We start from the raw sequence: 18,953 nt of genomic DNA, 5'->3' as shown, positions 1-18,953 counted from the left end.
GGGGGGGAGGGGGAATCTCAGCCTAGTAGAGATGCTCTCATTTAAGAGAAGTAGCATATACTACTGTAATTGAAGCTGTGTGTATTTGCATAACTGCAGCAAAATTTTTTTGAATAAAATTCCTGAACTCCAAACAAACCTGTTAAGAAAAATCTTTCCTGAGTAGACCAGCTCTTAAATACATGACAAATTATGTTGGTGAGTTTAAGGAAACTGAAGATAATTTGTGTTAAAGCTTCCTTTCATATTTGTAAGGTGAACTAGCTTGTATCATTGCAAGTTATAGTGGGTGTACTGTATAAGGAGTTACGATACCATAAAATACCTTACATATTTAGTAGCATCTGTGGGCACTCTTCTGAGTTGCCTTCCTCTTTCCTGTGGACCTAGTTTTGTAGCACACTAAGTCTGTGGACACACTGATGTTTGTTGTCATTGACAAAGGGTTAAAATCTGCATGTGTCTGTCACTAGTAGCATCAATTAGGTTATGTTCTCCTTTCCTGGCTTGCTTTTCCACCTCCTGACAAAACCTCTTTCTGTTTGGTCTTGGTCAAAGGGGAGGGAGCGATGTGTTTTATAACAAATTCATGGTCCAAGGAAAGCATGTTCTGGCATACTGCCAAACAGTATGGTTATAGCACATTAAAAACTTAGATTTGATAACTCTATCAGCCTGTTTGCCTGGAAAGCTGGGAATTATTGGTAAAGGAATACCCACCTAGAAGGCTTGAAGAAAATGTGCAAAATGAGGTGGTATAACCTCTCTAATCAATCCGAATATTGCCCTTATTTGTAGAAGTTTCCTTCTAGCAAGAAGGCTGGCTGTTAACTGCTCACAAAGGCCACAGGAGCGACAAACTCAAATCCTGGTGCTTAAACTGCTCTGCTTCTCTAAGCTCCAGCCTGCTACATGGATGCCACAGTAAACAGTTCTTTGCAGCAGCTGTGTTCTGGTCCTCTTCAATTTTTGGCAATTTGTTTGCTGGCACTTACTGTTGTCTTAGTGCCAGCCTGTACATGCAGCGTAGCCTACAGAACTAGTTTTATAGCAATGTCCTAGAACAGACAATGTCACCCTCTCCCAAATTGTGATGGCTGCTCCTTTTTGCTCCAGTGTCCCTTTTTGCACTCTCCTGGAGTATTTAAAATACTGTTGAGAATGGGCTTCTGGTAGCTAAGAGGATTGCTGTATTCTCTGTGCTGGTTTGTCTTCTGCAGCATAGATGCAGACCAGGGTGCAGCCTTTGCTGCACACAGCCAGCAGCTGCCAGTTCAGTCTGTCTTGAACTTGTGAACCCAGAAGGCCAGCTTGGCTAGCAAACTGCTTGTGTCTGTTCACTGGTTACCTCTTTCAAGTGAAGCTTACATTTAGCAAAAATAACTTGGTCTTTAGAAATGTCCCAAGGACACCCGTTAATGAAATCCTGCTTGTGTAGGTAGAGCACATGGCTAACTGCTCACAAGATTTCCTTCTCTGGATTATTTGGCATCTAAAGCCCAGAAGCTCTCACAATAATAGCTTAGAAATCCAAAAAAGGAGAGTTTTGTGTCAACCTGTAGTTGTTTTCTGAAGATAGTGAACTTCCCTGAGTTAAAATCCAATGCGTAGTGAAAGCAATTCAAATTGTTTTAAAATGTGGCATGGTGTAGCATGCCCTCTGATAGCAGCATGCTGCGCTTGATGACCTGTGACCAGAAATACAAAAGTGTTTGTGGTTTCATTTAGCGGATGACCATTTATGACTCATAAAGGAGAATGCAGTTGAAACAGTATTTCTGCAATTGAATTTTTTCTTCCTTGGCTTACTCATGATTACAGAAAGTCTAGTTGCTTCTGCTCTAGTTGTGTGGCAGAGCTTAAATGCACACTCGTAGTCACCCCAGTGCAATGATCTGGTTGCTATTGTTACACATTTCCTTAGATTTCATTGTTGCCAAGAAGTCACAGGAAGTTTAAGCAGGAGCCAGCTATCCCGACAATGATAGTCCTAGCCTGCCCGAGGCGGGTTTTATGCTTTTCTTCTGAAATCTTTCTGTGCAGCTTCTGATACACTTGCCTTTACATGAAAATATGGTCTCTTAGAATGTCAGCCAAGTCCTGCATTCGTATCTGTGCAGTGTCCCATCTCCTGAGGTGGGTTCTAGTTGTGTGATTTCTTTATAAAAACGTTCAGGAGTTCAAAACTTCCTCATTCACAGTAGAAAAGATTTTACCCAACTGCACTTGTTTGCACTGGAGGAAAATTTTAGTATGTACATATTCACACTAACTGCTTTTTTTTAATGGCATTTCTGAAATTCTGAGTATTTTCTGAGCCCAAATGCTGGGCTGTTGAAGGCATTTCCTCCAAGATATGCCTAGTGGCAGTTTCAGTTCATTGCTTCCCAGTATAAAAATATTTGTATTCTGTCATCTGAAAATAGATCATCTCTCAAAAACAAGTTTAGCAGAGTTAAGCCCCTACCTACTCCCTCCCCCCTTTTTTATTCCCACTCCATAAATATAATTAAGTATTTTTTTAATAGGACTTACTAGACTGTTATTTGAACTCATTGGTAAATGCTCTATTCTTGATTGTGAGTGTGTTAGCCAGGAAGGAAAAGATGACAGGTACTTTTGGGGTACTGAGTGTGTTGAGGATCTGTGCCAAACTGTATAAAATCTGTTATGAAAAGTAGGGTAATAGTCTCCTTTAAAGCAGACCCATTTCTGAGAAAAGCATCAGAGATCCCGTTGAGAATGTTAGTAGCCCTTAAATCTCTTTGGAGAGGCCAGGGAGCGTTCACTTACAGGAGACGGTGCCAGAACCCTCTTGCTGCTATAGGCTGTTGTACGGGTTGTATCTGCAGCTTCTGCCTGTGGGCATTGCCTTTGTGGGCACGGTAACCCATGGAGTAGTTTAATGGCTAGAGGACTCCACTCCTCCCTTAGGAGCTGTGTTTTCTCTAAGTTCTGAAAACCTCGTTGTTGGCTATCGAGTATATTTTAAGCATAAAGTTCTCTTTGAAGAAGGTGACAAGCATTTCTCATTGAACTTTTGCCTTATATCCATTAAATTGAATCATTAGACTTAACAGTGATTGACCTTGACTTGAGTAAGAGATGAATGCTAATTTACTGCACTTTACCGAAATAGCAGGATAACCAAATAAGTGATTCTGCCTTCTTGCAAATGAAAAGGCAAGTGTTTTAGATGTTTTCTTTTTTAAATGTGGTTCATGGTCCTATAAATAAAATACTTGATCTAGTTCTATGACCTGCAGCAATTGCATTTCTTCAAAAAACTCATCTGTATAGTCTGAACGCTACCTTTCAGGCCAAATCTCTGTAACTGTAACATTGTAAATAACATTTAAAATGTTGCACTATTCAAAATTATTTTCTGAAGGTTGAGGTTAAAAGGTAATGTTATTTTTACTTTGATATCAATAATTCATATTACTCTGGCCATAATATTAATTGAGTGACCAATATTCAGTTTTCAGTCTGTCTTCATTGCACAGTGATCCTATCCTTACAATTTCTTTTGTGACATCTTTTGATTGTAATGTTGATGTGAGATGTTAAGTGTTTTTAGTTCTCAATGGTTGCCATTAAAAAGAGTTTATTATATTAATAAACTGCAGAGCATCTCAATGTCTGCAGTGCATGTTGGGCCATATTAATTTTTTACATCAGGATTTAATATTACTAGCTAGGTATGATGTGGATTTGTTAGACTTTTCTTTGGTTTTGGAAGCTCAGAACACTTTCACAGCCATGTAATTGGGTAGTTTATGCAGCAGAGGGTTGTTGCAATTGATCCTAGGGGAATAGAGATCATTCATTATAAATTGTTTTTATGCAGGCCTTTAGACCAGCTTTTTTATGTATGTATTATTGTAGTTGAAAAGGATTTACCACACCCACTATGCAGTATTTGAAGCCATTTGTAGACCTAAATCCTCTTTTTCCTTGACTTTGTTTCTCAGACCACCAATTCTCCCTAGTCCTTCTCCTTCAAAATCCATTCCAATCCCACAGCCCTTCCGACCAGCAGATGAAGACCATCGGAATCAATTTGGGCAACGTGACCGATCGTCTTCAGCCCCCAATGTTCACATCAATACAATCGAGCCAGTCAATATTGATGTAAGTATTAAGAATGTTTAGGTCAGAAATGGTGGATTTTTTTTTTCCTTACCCATATCAGTGCATTAATTTGTAATGTGCACACACAGATACTAAATTTTTAAGCTAGTTCTTAGTGGTCTCTCAGAATCTTCACAGGTACCAGATAAGAAGGTTTTTGCTAGTCAGAGCTGTGAGAATGCAAATAACCCCTTCTCCAAAAGCAGAAACTGTGTTTTGACAGTCCTGTCCTTTCATTTTCAAACAGCCATGCTGTCACAATTTATCACTCGTTTTTTATGATTAGTCCCAAGGCTTGTACTGCTAGCTGTACCACCACATTAAGAATCTGAAAGCCAGTAACCACTCTTGCAAACCTTTCTATGCATTTATATATTTCTTTATATGAGAGATTTTTTTTTAATATTTGGACTTAACAGAAGTGTTCCTGGCATTGAAGGAGATATGTTTATTGCAGTAAGCTGAATTCGGATTTACTGAGCATTGCTTCAGATTTCAGGAGCCCAATATATAATATTGTAAACATTCTTTCGTAGTGTCCAGAAACTGCTACAGTTAATGTGTTTTCCCCATTTTTGAAATTTCTGGATGCTGAATTGTAATATTTAATAATGGTTGATATTAGGCATAATGCCAGCAAGCACCTTCCAAAATGTTGGTTACAGCATACTCTTTGCAATTTAGCTGATATATGACTTGTTTTTTTTTTACCCTTGAGTCCACTTTTTAGAAATTATTCACTTGTCAGGTGAGCAGTCTTGAAGTCTACTTGGACATTACAATGCACAAAATCCTTTTTGCTTTGAGTAAAAGGTGAAAAGTAAGTTGACTATTAAGAGTGTGGCTGCACAGTCACTCACATGTGGTATATAGCACTGAGTGCAGCTAAAAGGCAGGACCAGCGATTTCAGCAACACAGTAAATGTATGAAGGAATAAAATAATTGTGCAACCATAGCCTAGATACCCTGATGTTACAACAACAACAACAAAAAAAACCTTAATGATGAAAATGGACCTACAGATGGAATTTGCTAGAATTGCTTTCTGTTCAGAAAACTGCTATTCTTAGTGTAGTTTACTTGCGGTATGAGTAGTTTGTAAAAGATGCTCTCAGTTAACAGTGGGCAGCAAGTGAAGGGCACCTATTGCGATCAGTCGTTTCTGAAAAGAACTGAGTGCATCTGGGTATGTAAATGAGACAGTTTGTTACAAAAAAAAAAAAAAAAGCAGAACTCATTTGATTTATTTACCTCAATACAGGAAATAGATGTCCCAGCTTCCAATATGCAAGTTCAAATATTTTTTGTGACCAACAGTATAACTAGAAAGTTTGGTTCAGTATTTCTTCTTGCTTTTTGGCCAATTGCATGTTTAAATCCTTATTTTCTTGTTAGCATTTGTTGTGTGCCTTTCAGTTTGCTGCTGGGAGATGCTGTTTTAAATTAAATCATTTTGAAAAGTGTAATAGTTGTTATAACTAGTTCCTTGGAGTTGCTGTTGTTAGTAAGTCAAGACAGGAAACAACTTTTATTTGCTGGACAGCAAATAAAATGGTTATGGATTCCTAATTTCCCTAATTCCCCTCTTTATTCTGTAATTTAATGAGAATACGGGAATTGGATACAATTTTTTTTTTTTTCTTATTTACAGGACTTGATTAGAGACCAGAGTTTACGAGGAGAGGGAGGTAAGTAGTGTTTAAACTAGCTCCTGTGCTGTATTTAATTCCACAATTGCTTTATCCCTTCCCTTCGTCTACTTCTACAAAACACAGACACAAGGGGGAATATGACTAGAACAAAAAATGAATTTGCGTTTGCTTGTCCATGATCTTAGTATCGACAAAGGTTTGAATCATTTGCCAGTCATTTTGGGAGTGGGGGAGACAGAAGGAGAAAAAGTTTCAAAGTGGTATCTAGCTTTAGTCTTAAAATTATCTTACACTCTTGTATTTTTTTCCTCTCACACACAGTCTCTCACTCACATGACTGCACACAGATATGCTGTAACTCCCAACTCTTTCTCAAAGATTTTTATGCCTGTTGTTACCCTTCCACCCATGGAAACAACAGGGGCTTTTCTTTGAAGTCCGTTGACACAGTAGATGGACCTTCTGTATGAATTGCTGCATCCCAAAGCAGCATGAAATACTGCACTTCTTCTCCCCCTCTACCCCTGCTGAAGATGCTGCTTTGCTGTACTGCATGCCTGTGCTGATCTTGGAACCAAGTTGTTAGGACCTTAAGTTAAAACCAGATCTCTTTATGTTCCTTTCAGTAACGGTGTTGTACGCAGCCTTAATTCACTGTAAAGAGAGAACTAGCATCAGAAGATAGATTTATTATTCTTTACGTGTTTTGCACAGACCTGTCAAGTCAGTTCTCCCATTGGTTGTCAAGGTCTTGTGAGGGCTTCTCCTATACTGTGTTTATATCTTTGAAACGATACAGCTGTATCTAATAAAGAGGGCAGGCATGTGACAGTTTCTCTAACTCCAAATTATTAACACATTCATCTCCTATTAATTATGACTTGCTTCAACCATAAGCAAAGTCTGAATTACCTTGATGCATTCCATCTTGATCTCTAAGGTTTTGTACCATGAGCTATCACTAATTATTTTTCTTTCCCATTGGAATCTGCTAGCTAGTAGGATAGTACCTACCTACTGGTTTGTGTTTGGGGGAGCTGTTTTTTCTTATGCCAGCAATAGAACACTTTTAAAACAAATTTCCTTTAATCCTGCAAGCATACTAGTTTAAAGGTGCCAGTTTTAACTATCTTGTATGTCTTGGTAGGTGTGGCTCTCCACAGTTTTGCCCATTTTGTCCAGCATTTAAATGTTGTGCTATCATGTTGGTTTTAACTTTTGATCATAAACCGTCTGCTTGGCATCTGAGAACAATTGGCCATTCCCATTCTTGAAATAATGTTTTTAATAATTGACATTTTTTTCCTTCAAAGTACAGAAGCAATCTATGAATAGGAGTCAAAGCATCCTAGTTATTTCCCATGACTTCTTTCATTTCTTCTATGTGTCTGTCTTTCTGTCTCTGCCTGCCCGTCTCTTTCTCTCTAACAGCCCCTTTGAACCAGCTGATGCGCTGTCTTCGGAAATACCAATCCCGGACTCCCAGTCCCCTCCTTCATTCTGTCCCCAGTGAAATAGTGTTTGATTTTGAGCCTGGCCCAGTGTTCAGAGGTAGTTGGGCTCTTCTTTCTTGTTTTCACCCAAAACAAAATAAGTAAAACCACAGATGCTGTTTGTGCCTCACCCTCACACCGTGTGTATGTAAGTGTGTGAGTTTATCAAAACACCTCTGTTTTTTTGCTTGGCCTGGCTGGAATGCTTTGAATGTGCTTTTCACACATACTCACTTTCACCTTTACACGCTTGAAAATGACTATAAATAAAGTCTGACTTAAATCTTCTAAAGCAAGGAATTTCATAGTTGAGGTTTTTATACAGACCTTAACATAATTTTTCTAAACAAAGGTTCTTGGATTTCATTGGAATGGTTTCAAAGACAAAGTGGCATCCTTAACTTAGAATTTCCTTGACTGTTCATTTTAAGTCAGTTAAGTGCTTTAACAGTTTTCTGTATGCAATATTCTTTGTTTTAAAAAGTAATCTAGGAAATAAAATGTGAGTTACAAACATTTCCATTGATACCTTGTTAGGTCTCAAGCTTTTCAAGTAATGTCAACTTCTAATAAATACTTCTTTTTTCAAGAGTTTTATTATTACCGCACTGGGGCACTAGATGATTTAGACCAGATCAGGCTCTTGTGTAGTTCTTGGTTTGTAAACTTTCAGTGAAATGTTTGTGACTTGAACTGCACAAAATAAGACTTCTGTTTTTCACATGTTATTGATTCTGGGGATAATTCAGGCCTAAAGCTGTCAATGGATCTGTTGTATTGCACAAAATCCCAGAACTCTCAGGATTTCATATACTGGAAAAAACAACTATTAAGTAATAGCATGGAATATTAATATCTTTATATATATGTATACATGCAGGAATGGGTAATTCAGTGCATGTAGTATGTGGTTTTCAAATGCTACCACCTTGGCTGTTTCAAAGACTTTTGTTTCAGAATATATCAAGAGCAGTTCACTTTATGAACTTGCAAAATTGTTCCAGATTTTTTTTTTTTAAGAAGATAAGTGTTCCCAACAAACAAACTGACTACAGAATGGAATACGTTAAATACAGCTTCAAAGCCCCAGAGAATAACTTAAGTCCAGTGTTATCCTGGAAAACAGGCCTTCTGATACTGCTATGAGCAGATAACTATAATGTTCTACCATGTTCTGTAACCTTTTTCAATGAAGCGTAAATATTGTGCTAGTATTTCTTTCTATTTAAAAATTTAGTAGGAGACTCTACTTACCTGTAATGAAACTACATTCTAGTAGAGCTTTGATATTACAGAGAAAAACTGTAATGTAGTAAGCTTTGGGAAAATTTTTCCTGTTCTTTAAGCATCATACACTTAATTTGATATATGTGTGGAAGCCATTCCTTAGCTCACTGGCTTCTGAGTATGTGTAAATGTTGTTAGGATGCTCAATATGCATCATTATTGCTCCTTCAGCATGTAGGAAAAATGTTATGGGTGCTGCATCCCATTTTTGATGTGTTGGGATGTTGTCATTGGGCGCTTCCACTTGTATGGAGAGGCAATGATTAGTATAGTCTGATAAATTAGCACACCCAGTGTGACTGAACTCAAGTTATAAAAGTTAAAGAGGAATTTGAATTCAGGTTGGCATTAGGAGATTCTTGAGGTAAGAAAGGGGCTTCTGAAGGAATATGAGGCGGGAGTACTGTCTTCCACCACTTCCCAAAGCACTGAGGTAAGAGAAGGCACTGGAGTGTTGGAGGTCTCATAAAGTGACGTGCATTGTTTAGCAGAGCAGCATAAATTTAATCAACAGTTGACCCTATTTTATGTCCTTTGCATTGGGAGTGTCGGCATAACCTTGTTACTAATAATTATAGTGTATTTTAAAAGCCAGTGTCTAGTTGAAGTGTTCTATTTGTAAAGAGGCATTGGAGCTCTGAAGCACAGCCCTATCAGTGACATTTTCCTGCAAAGCTTTGTTTATATAACATGTATGCTATAAATGTATTATACTTTTTGTATTTAATAGAATATGCTTCAAATAGTTAACTAAAGTATTTGTTCTTTTTTTAATCCTTTCTACAATCTTTTATTTGGAAGAGCTCTCTGCTAACAGAACTTTAAAACAGCCAAATTTTTTTGAGGTGGCACTTGGAGACTGAGCTAGAAAGACTAAATACAAAATATAGAAATGTTATTTTAATTCTAAAGTACAATATCTCAGCTATTTATTGAGCCCCAGAAAGGTTAGCTACAAGAAGTCTTGAGAGGCAGCTGCTGTTAACTGAAATGCTACTACTTTTCTTGTCAAAGAAACTGTTGGAATTAAAAAATACATACTTTTTACTTAAAGAAACAGTGTCTTTCTGATAATTCACAAACAAAAGACTGAGGACTGTCTGGTATGTAGGGATGTTTGCTATGGACTTTGCCTCTTTCTGTTACCTGAGTGAGACTTGAGCACTAATTTAGTATTAGTACAACATTCCTAAAGTATGTATTTGTTCCCTCTTAACATTTACATTGATCTTTGGAGATACCGCATCTTAAACACAATTCTTGCACTTAGTATTAGTACATTCTTATAAGCTGGCTTCTTATAATCATAGATAAAGTTACGCTGTTTCTGAAATTTAGGTTCAACTGCAGGTTTGTCTGCAACCCCTCCTGCCTCTTTGCCTGGGTCACTCACCAATGTGAAAGCGTTACAGAAATCACCAGGACCCCAACGGGAGAGGAAGTCATCCTCATCCTCAGAAGACAGAAATAGAATGGTAAGGGAAAGATCAATTCTTTTCATTCCGCTATAGCACACACCCATGTTCTTCTCACTTTTATTTTATCAAAGCAATCAGAACTTATTCAGAGGATGACTATTGTAATGATCAAGGACTTTGAATCAATAAATAATGGAACATTGAAATTGTGGGACTATACATAAGCACTTAAATCATTGTCTCTACTCACTTTTACTGTGTTGCACCCAAAAGTCTTGGTGTGCTTCTCACTGTAATGCTAGTTACCCTTCAAAGAACAGTTTAACTTTTCCCACCATGTTTCATGAACAGTTGAATGTTCTGTAGTGATTCTCAAATGTAACAATACATAAAAATTACCCCATTTTTTAAATTCACACTTAACCTCATTTATTTTTTAATTCTTACTCAGTCATGAGACTTCCTTTTGTTAAGAGTTTCTCAATTTTTACTAGTTTTGACACCGCTGGAAGTCTGTGAAAAATATTTCATGTCAGAAAATTGTTTAATATACCTATGTACTGAGGTCTTATATATGCCTAGCTTGAAAAGAATAAAGATTGAGTTGTAATTCAAGCACTTAAATACTTATTCTGCAAGTCAAATGCAACGTTTGAAAGAAAAGTTATTTTAAGACTTTCATCATATAAAATACTGCTATAAAATCTTTAACAAAGGGTCTATACTAGCAGGCATTAAAATGTTCACTTTCTTTTTTTATTTGTGCCAAGAAAACCCTCGGTCGACGGGATTCAAGTGATGATTGGGAGATACCAGATGGACAGATCACAGTTGGACAAAGGATAGGGTCTGGATCGTTTGGAACGGTCTACAAAGGAAAGTGGCATGGTATGTGGCCATCATGGCAAAGAGTTAATCTCAAGAAAGTGACATTATCTGAATGCTTTTTAAATTAAAAAAAGCAGTGTGTTAAATAGGTAGAATATCTAGCAGTTTAGAAACTCAACTCTTGCATGCATTGGCCAATGAGGTTATATTTAGGGTGAAGTTGAAACAGTTACTAGCGAAGCTGAAGTATCCATCTCACTGAATTAGAATCCCGTGAGTGAGCAAGCGAGCGAGCGTATGTGTGTGTGTGTGTGTGTGTGTATGGAAAACTTAGACACAGCTAGGATTTCACATAGTAAAGTAAGAATAATGTTTATATGCTTTTACAGAGTATTTACTTATTTTAATATTGTAATATTTGATTTCACCACAGCTAGAAAATAGGGTATCTCAGTATTTGTTCTATTTAGCATTTTTGCAATTGAAGATTCTGTGTCAACAACACTTTTTAAAAATTGCTGTTTTAAGGTGATGTGGCAGTGAAAATGTTGAATGTTACGGCACCTACACCTCAACAGTTACAGGCTTTCAAAAATGAAGTAGGAGTGCTCAGGTAGGAATATTTTTAATGATGTAAGATCATCTGTGTAGATTTATGCTTCAGTAATCATTGCATTTTGTATTTCCATTAGAACACATTGGTCTTATTCCTCTTCCATGATGATACCTTGAACAGAAAATATAACTTGCAATTTTTAAACATTTCTTTGTATCCACTGCTAATTCTTCCTTCCCCTGTATATGTTTGTCTGTACAGTCATGTTGTGAGTGTACATACATCCAAACACTTGAGACAGGACTGGTTTTTGATATTATAGTACCCGCAGGGCACAGTCAAGCCTGAACGTATACTGTAGGCCCTTCTTTCTTCTCATCCTTATTTTGACATTGAAGGAGAGCGTGATTAACTGTTTTCTGACAGCACCACTGCCCATATCTTCCACCATTTAATTATTTCTTTTCAGTAAGAGACTCTTCTTGAGGTTTTTTTATGCTTTTCTCATGAAGTCGTTTCTTGATCTTTTGTTCATGTTTCCTGCTTGTACTTTCTCAGAGAAAGTATTTGTCTTGGGTTCAGTACTTAAAGGATCCATCAACGCAATATGGTAGAATATTTATTGGAGAAGACTGTTGGCACCCAATTACTGTCTTGAGCATAATTCTGTTTTAAGAAACAAACTAGAAAGAAACCTGTTGTCTCTGGGAAGCTGTTGTGTTGAACTGGGTGCGACTTCTGGAAGAGTGTCCCTAGTAAGATGCATGGTGAAAAGGGGATGGTCAGCCTTTTCCCTGTAGAAACGTCCTGAAAACTCTAAGCCCATAGTTGTGAAAGGAGAGGCTCACTGGGGTGTGCTACCACAGAGACCTGGGTGTATTTTTTGACATATCTGTTCAGAAGAAGTTACTGAAAACCAAAGTCTGATGTCAGAAATCTTGCATTCATTCCTAGTCCAAATTCTGCTGGAAGCCTCCTAGCTGGAGTCCAGCCTTTCTCTGTTGTTGATCATTTCAGCACTTACGGTAGTCAGCTGTCCTGTCCTTTGACCCAGGCAAGCTAGATTTATCTATAAGTGTGCCTTTTCCTTTATGCTTTGATAGTATTTTTTGAGCTTTGAGGTAGGATTTGTGAGAAACTGCTGATTTTTATTCACTCTGCAGTTATTCTCACCACCACTTGACAAATCCTTGAACCTGAAAAAGGCACAAGTCATGTAGTCAAAAAGTGACCAAGTATGCAATGCTGAAAGGACAAAAGGGTTCACACTCTAGGCTCCCATGCTGATTTTCCAGTATAAGATAACATGAAGAGCTATGCTGTCTTCAGCAGCAGCAGCATGGATTTAAGAAGCTACCACAGGTTTTAAGCTTGGTGTATCAGGTTTCATCAACAGTGAGCAGAGTGCCTTCAGTACCAAGCTGTTTTGAAAGAAAAATGCCTGCCTTTTTCCTCTGCCCCTGAGAAAGTTAGGAAATACTCCAGCATTCAGAGGTGTGTCATCTTGGTAATCTCTGTTTGGTATGTTTGGAGGTATCTAGTTACTCACCATCTCCACTTGATGACATTAAGGCTGTCATTTCTCATTCTTGGATAGTGAAGAGGATCTTTCATATTTCACACAGTATCAGTAGATTCTTTCAGGCTTTGAATCTACTGAGATACCTACTGAGGTAACCCTCTCAGGATTGTCCTTTGTGAACTTTTAATGTCTGGAGTTGCTCCATCTGTCAAAGAGGTTTGATTTAAGCTGACCAAATCTTTGTGGTGAACCCCAGTCTCTTCCAGTGATGTTTGGAATCGAGTTCATAGAGAATATTGTATCCTACTGGGATACAAGGATATCCAGTTTTCATATCTGTTTTCATGCTCGCTTTTATGGTGGCTCCACATATGTTCTTATCAAACAAAGCATTAAGAAAAACTGAAGCCTTGTCAAGAAAATGTACTGTTTTCTGAAGAAAAGGGTTGTCCTTTCTGGAAGCCTCCAAGACTGGAATTTCATTTTAGAAGTCGTCTTTGTGGGTGGCAGCATCTTTTAGTTGGAAGGGGGTTACACAAGAGCAGGCCTGCCTTCAGACCATTGCTGTCCCCCATGGACCTGGTGGTAACAGTGTCTTCTGATCAGTACTGTGCTGGGTCACTTGCAAATGCAAGAGGAAGCAGTGCTTGCCCTGCAATAGCTGTTCCATGTCATCACAATAAGAAAGGCCAAAGGCTGGAATAATTCGGCAGATGAGATAATTCGGCAATAATTCACTTGCCATGTTATTTTAGGGAAAGCTGAGCTTGACTGAAGAATTTCTATTTGGAATAGATCCATTTAGACTGTGATATTTCCACCTATTTTTTTCAGTGATTTGCTCCTGTTCTTCTTTTCAACAGGAAAACACGACATGTGAATATCCTGCTTTTCATGGGTTACTCAACAAAGCCCCAGTTGGCTATTGTTACACAATGGTGTGAGGGGTCAAGCTTATATCACCATCTACACATCATTGAGACCAAATTTGAAATGATCAAACTAATTGACATTGCACGGCAGACTGCACAAGGCATGGAGTAAGTATCATACTACTTGTTTGCAAATGAATGTTGGGGCAACACTTACTTAAACCCTTCACACTGACTGATACTGGCAAATTAGCCAGGCTAACATCTGCTCACTTTGCCAAGACCAGAGTCCTGCCTTGATGAGCAAGGCATCTGGTGGAGTGTTTATTACTGTTGATCAGTAAAATAGATATTCTTATGTTCTTTTGTTAGGTCATAGGGAAAGACAAATCATCAAGGAAGACAGTCTCAGAAAGTAGAATAAAAATAACTACAATGTAGTTAAACTTTCAATCTTGTTAGCAAAACAGCCTTAATTCTTGTATTAAGAGAAGTAGTAATAAACAAATGAAAAGTTTGAATCTGTACCCAGAATATGTAAGATGAAAAACCAAATTCTACAAATACTTTGTCAACACCTGTTTCAACAGGTGATCAGTTTAATATAAAGCATTCAATTTCAAGGATAAAGCAAAAGTACTTAAGGTTCTGAAGTTTTATTGTAAGCTGTGAAATACAGTTTCTGCTTTCAGAACAAACAAAACAGTAGTAAGAAATCATTTTTATCTTTAGTGGGAATGGCTATTGTTATCAATATCTTGTTTAAGAATCCTTTACAAAAAACCAAGTCATTAACTTTATAGTAGTAAATAATATACTAACTACTTTGTGAGTAAAGTTTATTTAATTTTTTAATTTAAATATACATCTATTGAATAAAAAGTGTTGAATTATGTAAAATATGAATGAATCTGGAGTTTGCATTACCTTTATTACCTCTTTATAGCCTGTACTTTTCCTGTAATAATTTTTCTGATTAAGGCTTTAGGGTATATTCATCACAAGGCAGATAGTCTTATAGTAAGAGGTAAAAATACATTTTTAAAAAAAATCACCTAGCGAACTGAAGGACACAATCCTGTAAGATAACACAGAAGGTAAACAGCCCTATTAGTGAAAAGAATCAACTTATAGTTAGTTCTTCTCATTTAAGTATTGTAGCTCTCTCTATTAAATAAAGTAATAGATTTCAGCATTTGGAGAAAACATACCTATTTCATTCTAAGAAGCCTGTGTGAGTAATCATTACTCCCATAAAGGGTATAGGAGAGTAAGAATTTGCAGAACTAGCCCAATATTCTGTGTCAAAATCAAACCACTGATATAAGATCAGAGAAATTACCCTCCAGCTAGAAGCTAGTAAGATGATTGAAATTAATAGTGCCATTTTTTTACCAAGTATTATGTTTTTTTAAGTCAGGGGGTGGGGAGGTGTTTACAGCAACCAGCCTCAGGCTCCTGCTAGCCTGCTGGTCTCCCCAGGCTCCCTCTGCAGGCAGTGGAGATGCAGAAGCTCTTCTACAAGCAGGAATCAAAGTAGGAACCTGAACTGAGGCTCTTCTGGCAGGTTTGTGCCAATCTCATTGACTAACCAGAGAGCCGTAGAAGGCTAGTTGCCTAATTTAGGCTAAACCTATGCTGCACGGCAAGTACTCTCCTCTGTACTCCCTGCGGTCTATTTATCCAGTCCCCAATAGAGGGATCTCTCTTCCAGTCCCTTACTAAAAGCAGTCAGCATATTTATGGGGTACACACCGAGAAATGAGCAGCACTTTTGTGTCCCACAGTTTAAAAACAGCTTGCCTAAAGCTAAGAATTTTCCGCAAGATGCCTGACAGTCACCACAAAAGCTGGGGGACAGAGCCTTCAACCCTGAATGGCATGTCAAAAACTACAGTAATTCTTTGATTTTGATTCTGAATGTTGTTAGACAGAACTCAAAACCAGAAACTGGTGTATAATAGTTATTTCATTGTTCGGTAACATCAGGTTTGAGCTGGAAATGTAATTTTTATTTTATTTTTGTTATTCTTGACTGTTGGAGGAACTGTCATGGGTAACTGAAGTTTTACCACCTTGACAAACGTGTGCGGTTTGAATGTGTGAAGTCTGTGTTTCAGTAGTACAGTGAACTTTGAGCTGTTGATTAGTGAAATGTCATTTAACCCACCCAATCTATGATTTTCCTTTTCAGTTATTTGCATGCCAAGTCAATCATCCACAGAGACCTCAAGAGTAATAGTATCCTTTCCCAGAGAAGCGACTGTGGAACGTGACATCAGTTGTCTTTTTTTCTGCCAGAAATGAACTTATTAATGTGAAAAGCTGTTCGTGTATGAAAATTTGCTGGGTTGAAATTTGGTTGAGAAGGGGTAAAATCATGTAGCAAAGTAAGGAATACTTTTTATGCCTATTGAGAAAGTCATCTGGGCCATAGTTTGCTCAGTACTGGTCCAGTCATTACATCTATAATCCTAACGGACTGTAATTCAAGATGTTGACTGCTTAGAATGTGTATTACATGAGGAATGGTAACTTTCTTTAATGGTGGTGGATGTTAGAAACTTATTTCTAATGTTGCAAATACATAGCTATTTACAGTTCTTGTGATCTTTAGGATCAGTACAGTGTGTTTGTTTTTCCTTGACGTTTCCCCTTTAGATATTTTTCTTCATGAAGACCTCACAGTTAAAATAGGTGACTTCGGTCTAGCTACAGTAAAATCACGATGGAGTGGATCCCATCAGTTTGAACAGCTGTCTGGATCTATTCTATGGATGGTAAGTAATGGGGAAATAGTTTTCTGTTTTAAACAATTTAACTGCCAGCACATGTACATAGATAAGCTATCTTAAGCTGAAAAGGCCAAGCAGTAATATGAAATGAATGAATGCTTTTCAGTTCTTCTTTAAGCATATGTTTTCCAGTAGTCAGCAAAAACCCTAGATGATGTTATTCCCTATTTTGAGGGTTAAAACTGAAAGGAAAATGGTGGCTAAGGAAAAAGGATATGATTAATCGAGGACTGAGGAGAAGATGAGAAAAGCCATGAAAAGCTTCCTACAAAGGAGCAGGGGAATCACCCAGCCAAAAGTAACGTGCTGTTAACATTTTAAGTATTCAAGCATGGTTGCACTGAAGATTGACTCTTCATAAGAAGGATATTTATGCTATGCAACTCAGCTTTCTCCTTTTCTTCCTGAAGAGCCTGAAGGCTCAGTTATTTTTTTCAGTTATTTTTCAGCAATTTTTCAATGTTGTTATAATTCTAGTTTCAGGATAGCTTCTTAGCCTCTACAGGGTCATTTTGTTCTATTGTAGAACAATAAAGGGATCACCAAGCCAAAGAGAACCAAGGGATTTTGAGATTCATGTCAAAGTCCGCTCTGTACTAGGACCCAGTAACATCTGAGGTCAAGAGCAGGCCTTGCACCTGTTACACTCTGCACAAGTCTGTATTTTGTAACTGGCATGTGAGATGCAGTGTGACACAGTGAAATAAAAACTAATTCTTTCCTTTTGTGGTACAGGCACCAGAAGTTATTAGGATGCAAGATAAAAACCCCTATAGCTTTCAGTCGGATGTGTATGCATTTGGGATTGTTCTGTACGAATTGATGACTGGACAGTTACCATACTCAAACATCAACAACAGGGACCAGGTAAAGGGTGTACGGGCTTGGGAATGGTTTGACTTTAATTTCTTGTTTGACTGTGGCCTCAAATAGAGAATGATTTAGCCTTGTGAAGTGCACATTCTGATGGTTTTGAGATGACGCTTCTGCATTTTTTTAGATCTGCCTCAGCCACATAGCACCAATAGACCTACTTTTCTTGAGGTATTTTTTGTTCTTTTTACTTCAAGTATAGATTTTCAGATTCTGAGCTGGTTGCCAGGATACTTATTAGGGAGAGAACACATTACTTAATAGTAATCTGGTTTAGAACAGTTCTGCAAAGGAGAAGTGATTTTCCATATGTTCACAGTTATTCTCCCCCCCCCCCCTTTTTTTTTCCTCCTGAATTGCATTGAATAATAGTTCAGGAACAGGAGTGACAAAATGGAGCAGCAGTCATTTCACTGAATGTTTTATATTCATTTCAATCTTGAAAAAATGCATGCACCATCTAATGGAAATTCAGGATTCCAGCATCTCTCAAACACTGCTTAATAGAGTGTATGACTTCTCAGTGTGTATGTATCCTGTAAGAAGGTTACTTAATTGTGAACAAATGTTCCATAAGTCTAGTGATACCCCATACCTTTATGTCTCCATATGATAGCCATGTTCAGGAAGGCTTGTCTGATTTCTCTTGTCTAATCTGGAAATAGGATCTATGCATTAAGGCCTTTGGTGCAAAGTATTCCATGTCTAGGTGGTGATATATTTATGTTGTATTTGAGTCCGCATCCCTTGTTGTTGTTTTTTTCCAATGTCAGTGCTTGAGAATTGCAACCATAGCAACATTCATCTGAGAATGCCATTTTATAAGGCTGCTTCCATATATGTCAGAACACTTTATCCCAATTCATCAAATCTGGAGCGAGTCCTTTTCTCTGCATTTTATTTCTTTTGAAAGAAGGGAAATGTCCAGATTCCTGGCCAGATGGCTACAGCCTTTTAAAAGCAGCATCTGGTCATTGTTTTGTCTTAACCTTTTGAGATTTGAATCATGAGCCCTAGAGATGTGGGTGCCCAGAACTGAGTGCTGAAACAAATTTTAAATCACAAGTGAAGCCTACATACAAAACGTGACCTGATGTATTGAGTTTTATCATCCTCAGTCTATTTTCCAGAAAGAATATAAACATTGCCTGCTCTGTGTTGATGCATCTACATTAGCTACTGTCTCACAGCTGAGATTCTCAGTGAGCAAAGTATCATTCTTGTTCCACCTTATAGTGTCTCTGACCTGAACAGATTTCTATAGAATGATTAGGGCTGTTCTTGTGGTGACATTCTCTTTATGTAATTGAAAGTAAAATCTCTATGTATTTATAAAAAGTATTGGAAACAAAAATAATGATGGATTTTAAATAATTTCAAGTTAAATACTGTAGTTCTTTAGAAAAGACTAACTCCTACATGCTGGTAAGTCTTTTTGCAGAAGTAGTAAGGGACAGGATAGGCAAGTCTTTACTATGAAACATTGCTCTGGCACTTGGGAATTTCTAAAGAAACCATATAG

General features: G+C 37.6%; 1 protein-coding gene across 6 annotated transcripts in view; it reads left to right on the top strand.

Annotated features, from left to right (window-relative positions):
* The window catches only part of BRAF (B-Raf proto-oncogene, serine/threonine kinase), an 88,646-nt gene that overhangs the window by 53,136 nt on the left and 16,557 nt on the right, over positions 1 to 18,953 (top strand). For 3 of the 6 annotated variants that reach the window (XM_026083914.1, XM_026083916.1, XM_026083918.1), the window contains exons 7-15: positions 3,939 to 4,134; positions 5,787 to 5,823; positions 9,906 to 10,042; positions 10,756 to 10,873; positions 11,342 to 11,426; positions 13,755 to 13,931; positions 15,958 to 16,004; positions 16,425 to 16,543; positions 17,294 to 17,425. In XM_026083914.1, the coding sequence (XP_025939699.1) occupies positions 3,939 to 4,134; positions 5,787 to 5,823; positions 9,906 to 10,042; positions 10,756 to 10,873; positions 11,342 to 11,426; positions 13,755 to 13,931; positions 15,958 to 16,004; positions 16,425 to 16,543; positions 17,294 to 17,425 (1,048 nt within the window). The remainder of the gene's footprint in view (positions 1 to 3,938; positions 4,135 to 5,786; positions 5,824 to 9,905; positions 10,043 to 10,755; positions 10,874 to 11,341; positions 11,427 to 13,754; positions 13,932 to 15,957; positions 16,005 to 16,424; positions 16,544 to 17,293; positions 17,426 to 18,953) is intronic. The other 3 variants (XM_026083919.1, XM_026083917.1, XM_026083915.1) reach the window with 2 other exon arrangements.

The sequence above is a fragment of the Apteryx rowi genome, unplaced genomic scaffold, assembly GCF_003343035.1.
Source record: "Apteryx rowi isolate R43461 unplaced genomic scaffold, aptRow1 scaffold_62, whole genome shotgun sequence".
Lineage (NCBI taxonomy): Eukaryota > Metazoa > Chordata > Aves > Apterygiformes > Apterygidae > Apteryx > Apteryx rowi.
Note: the sequence above shows the minus strand (reverse complement) of the source record. Positions and strands in the feature narration are given on the sequence as shown.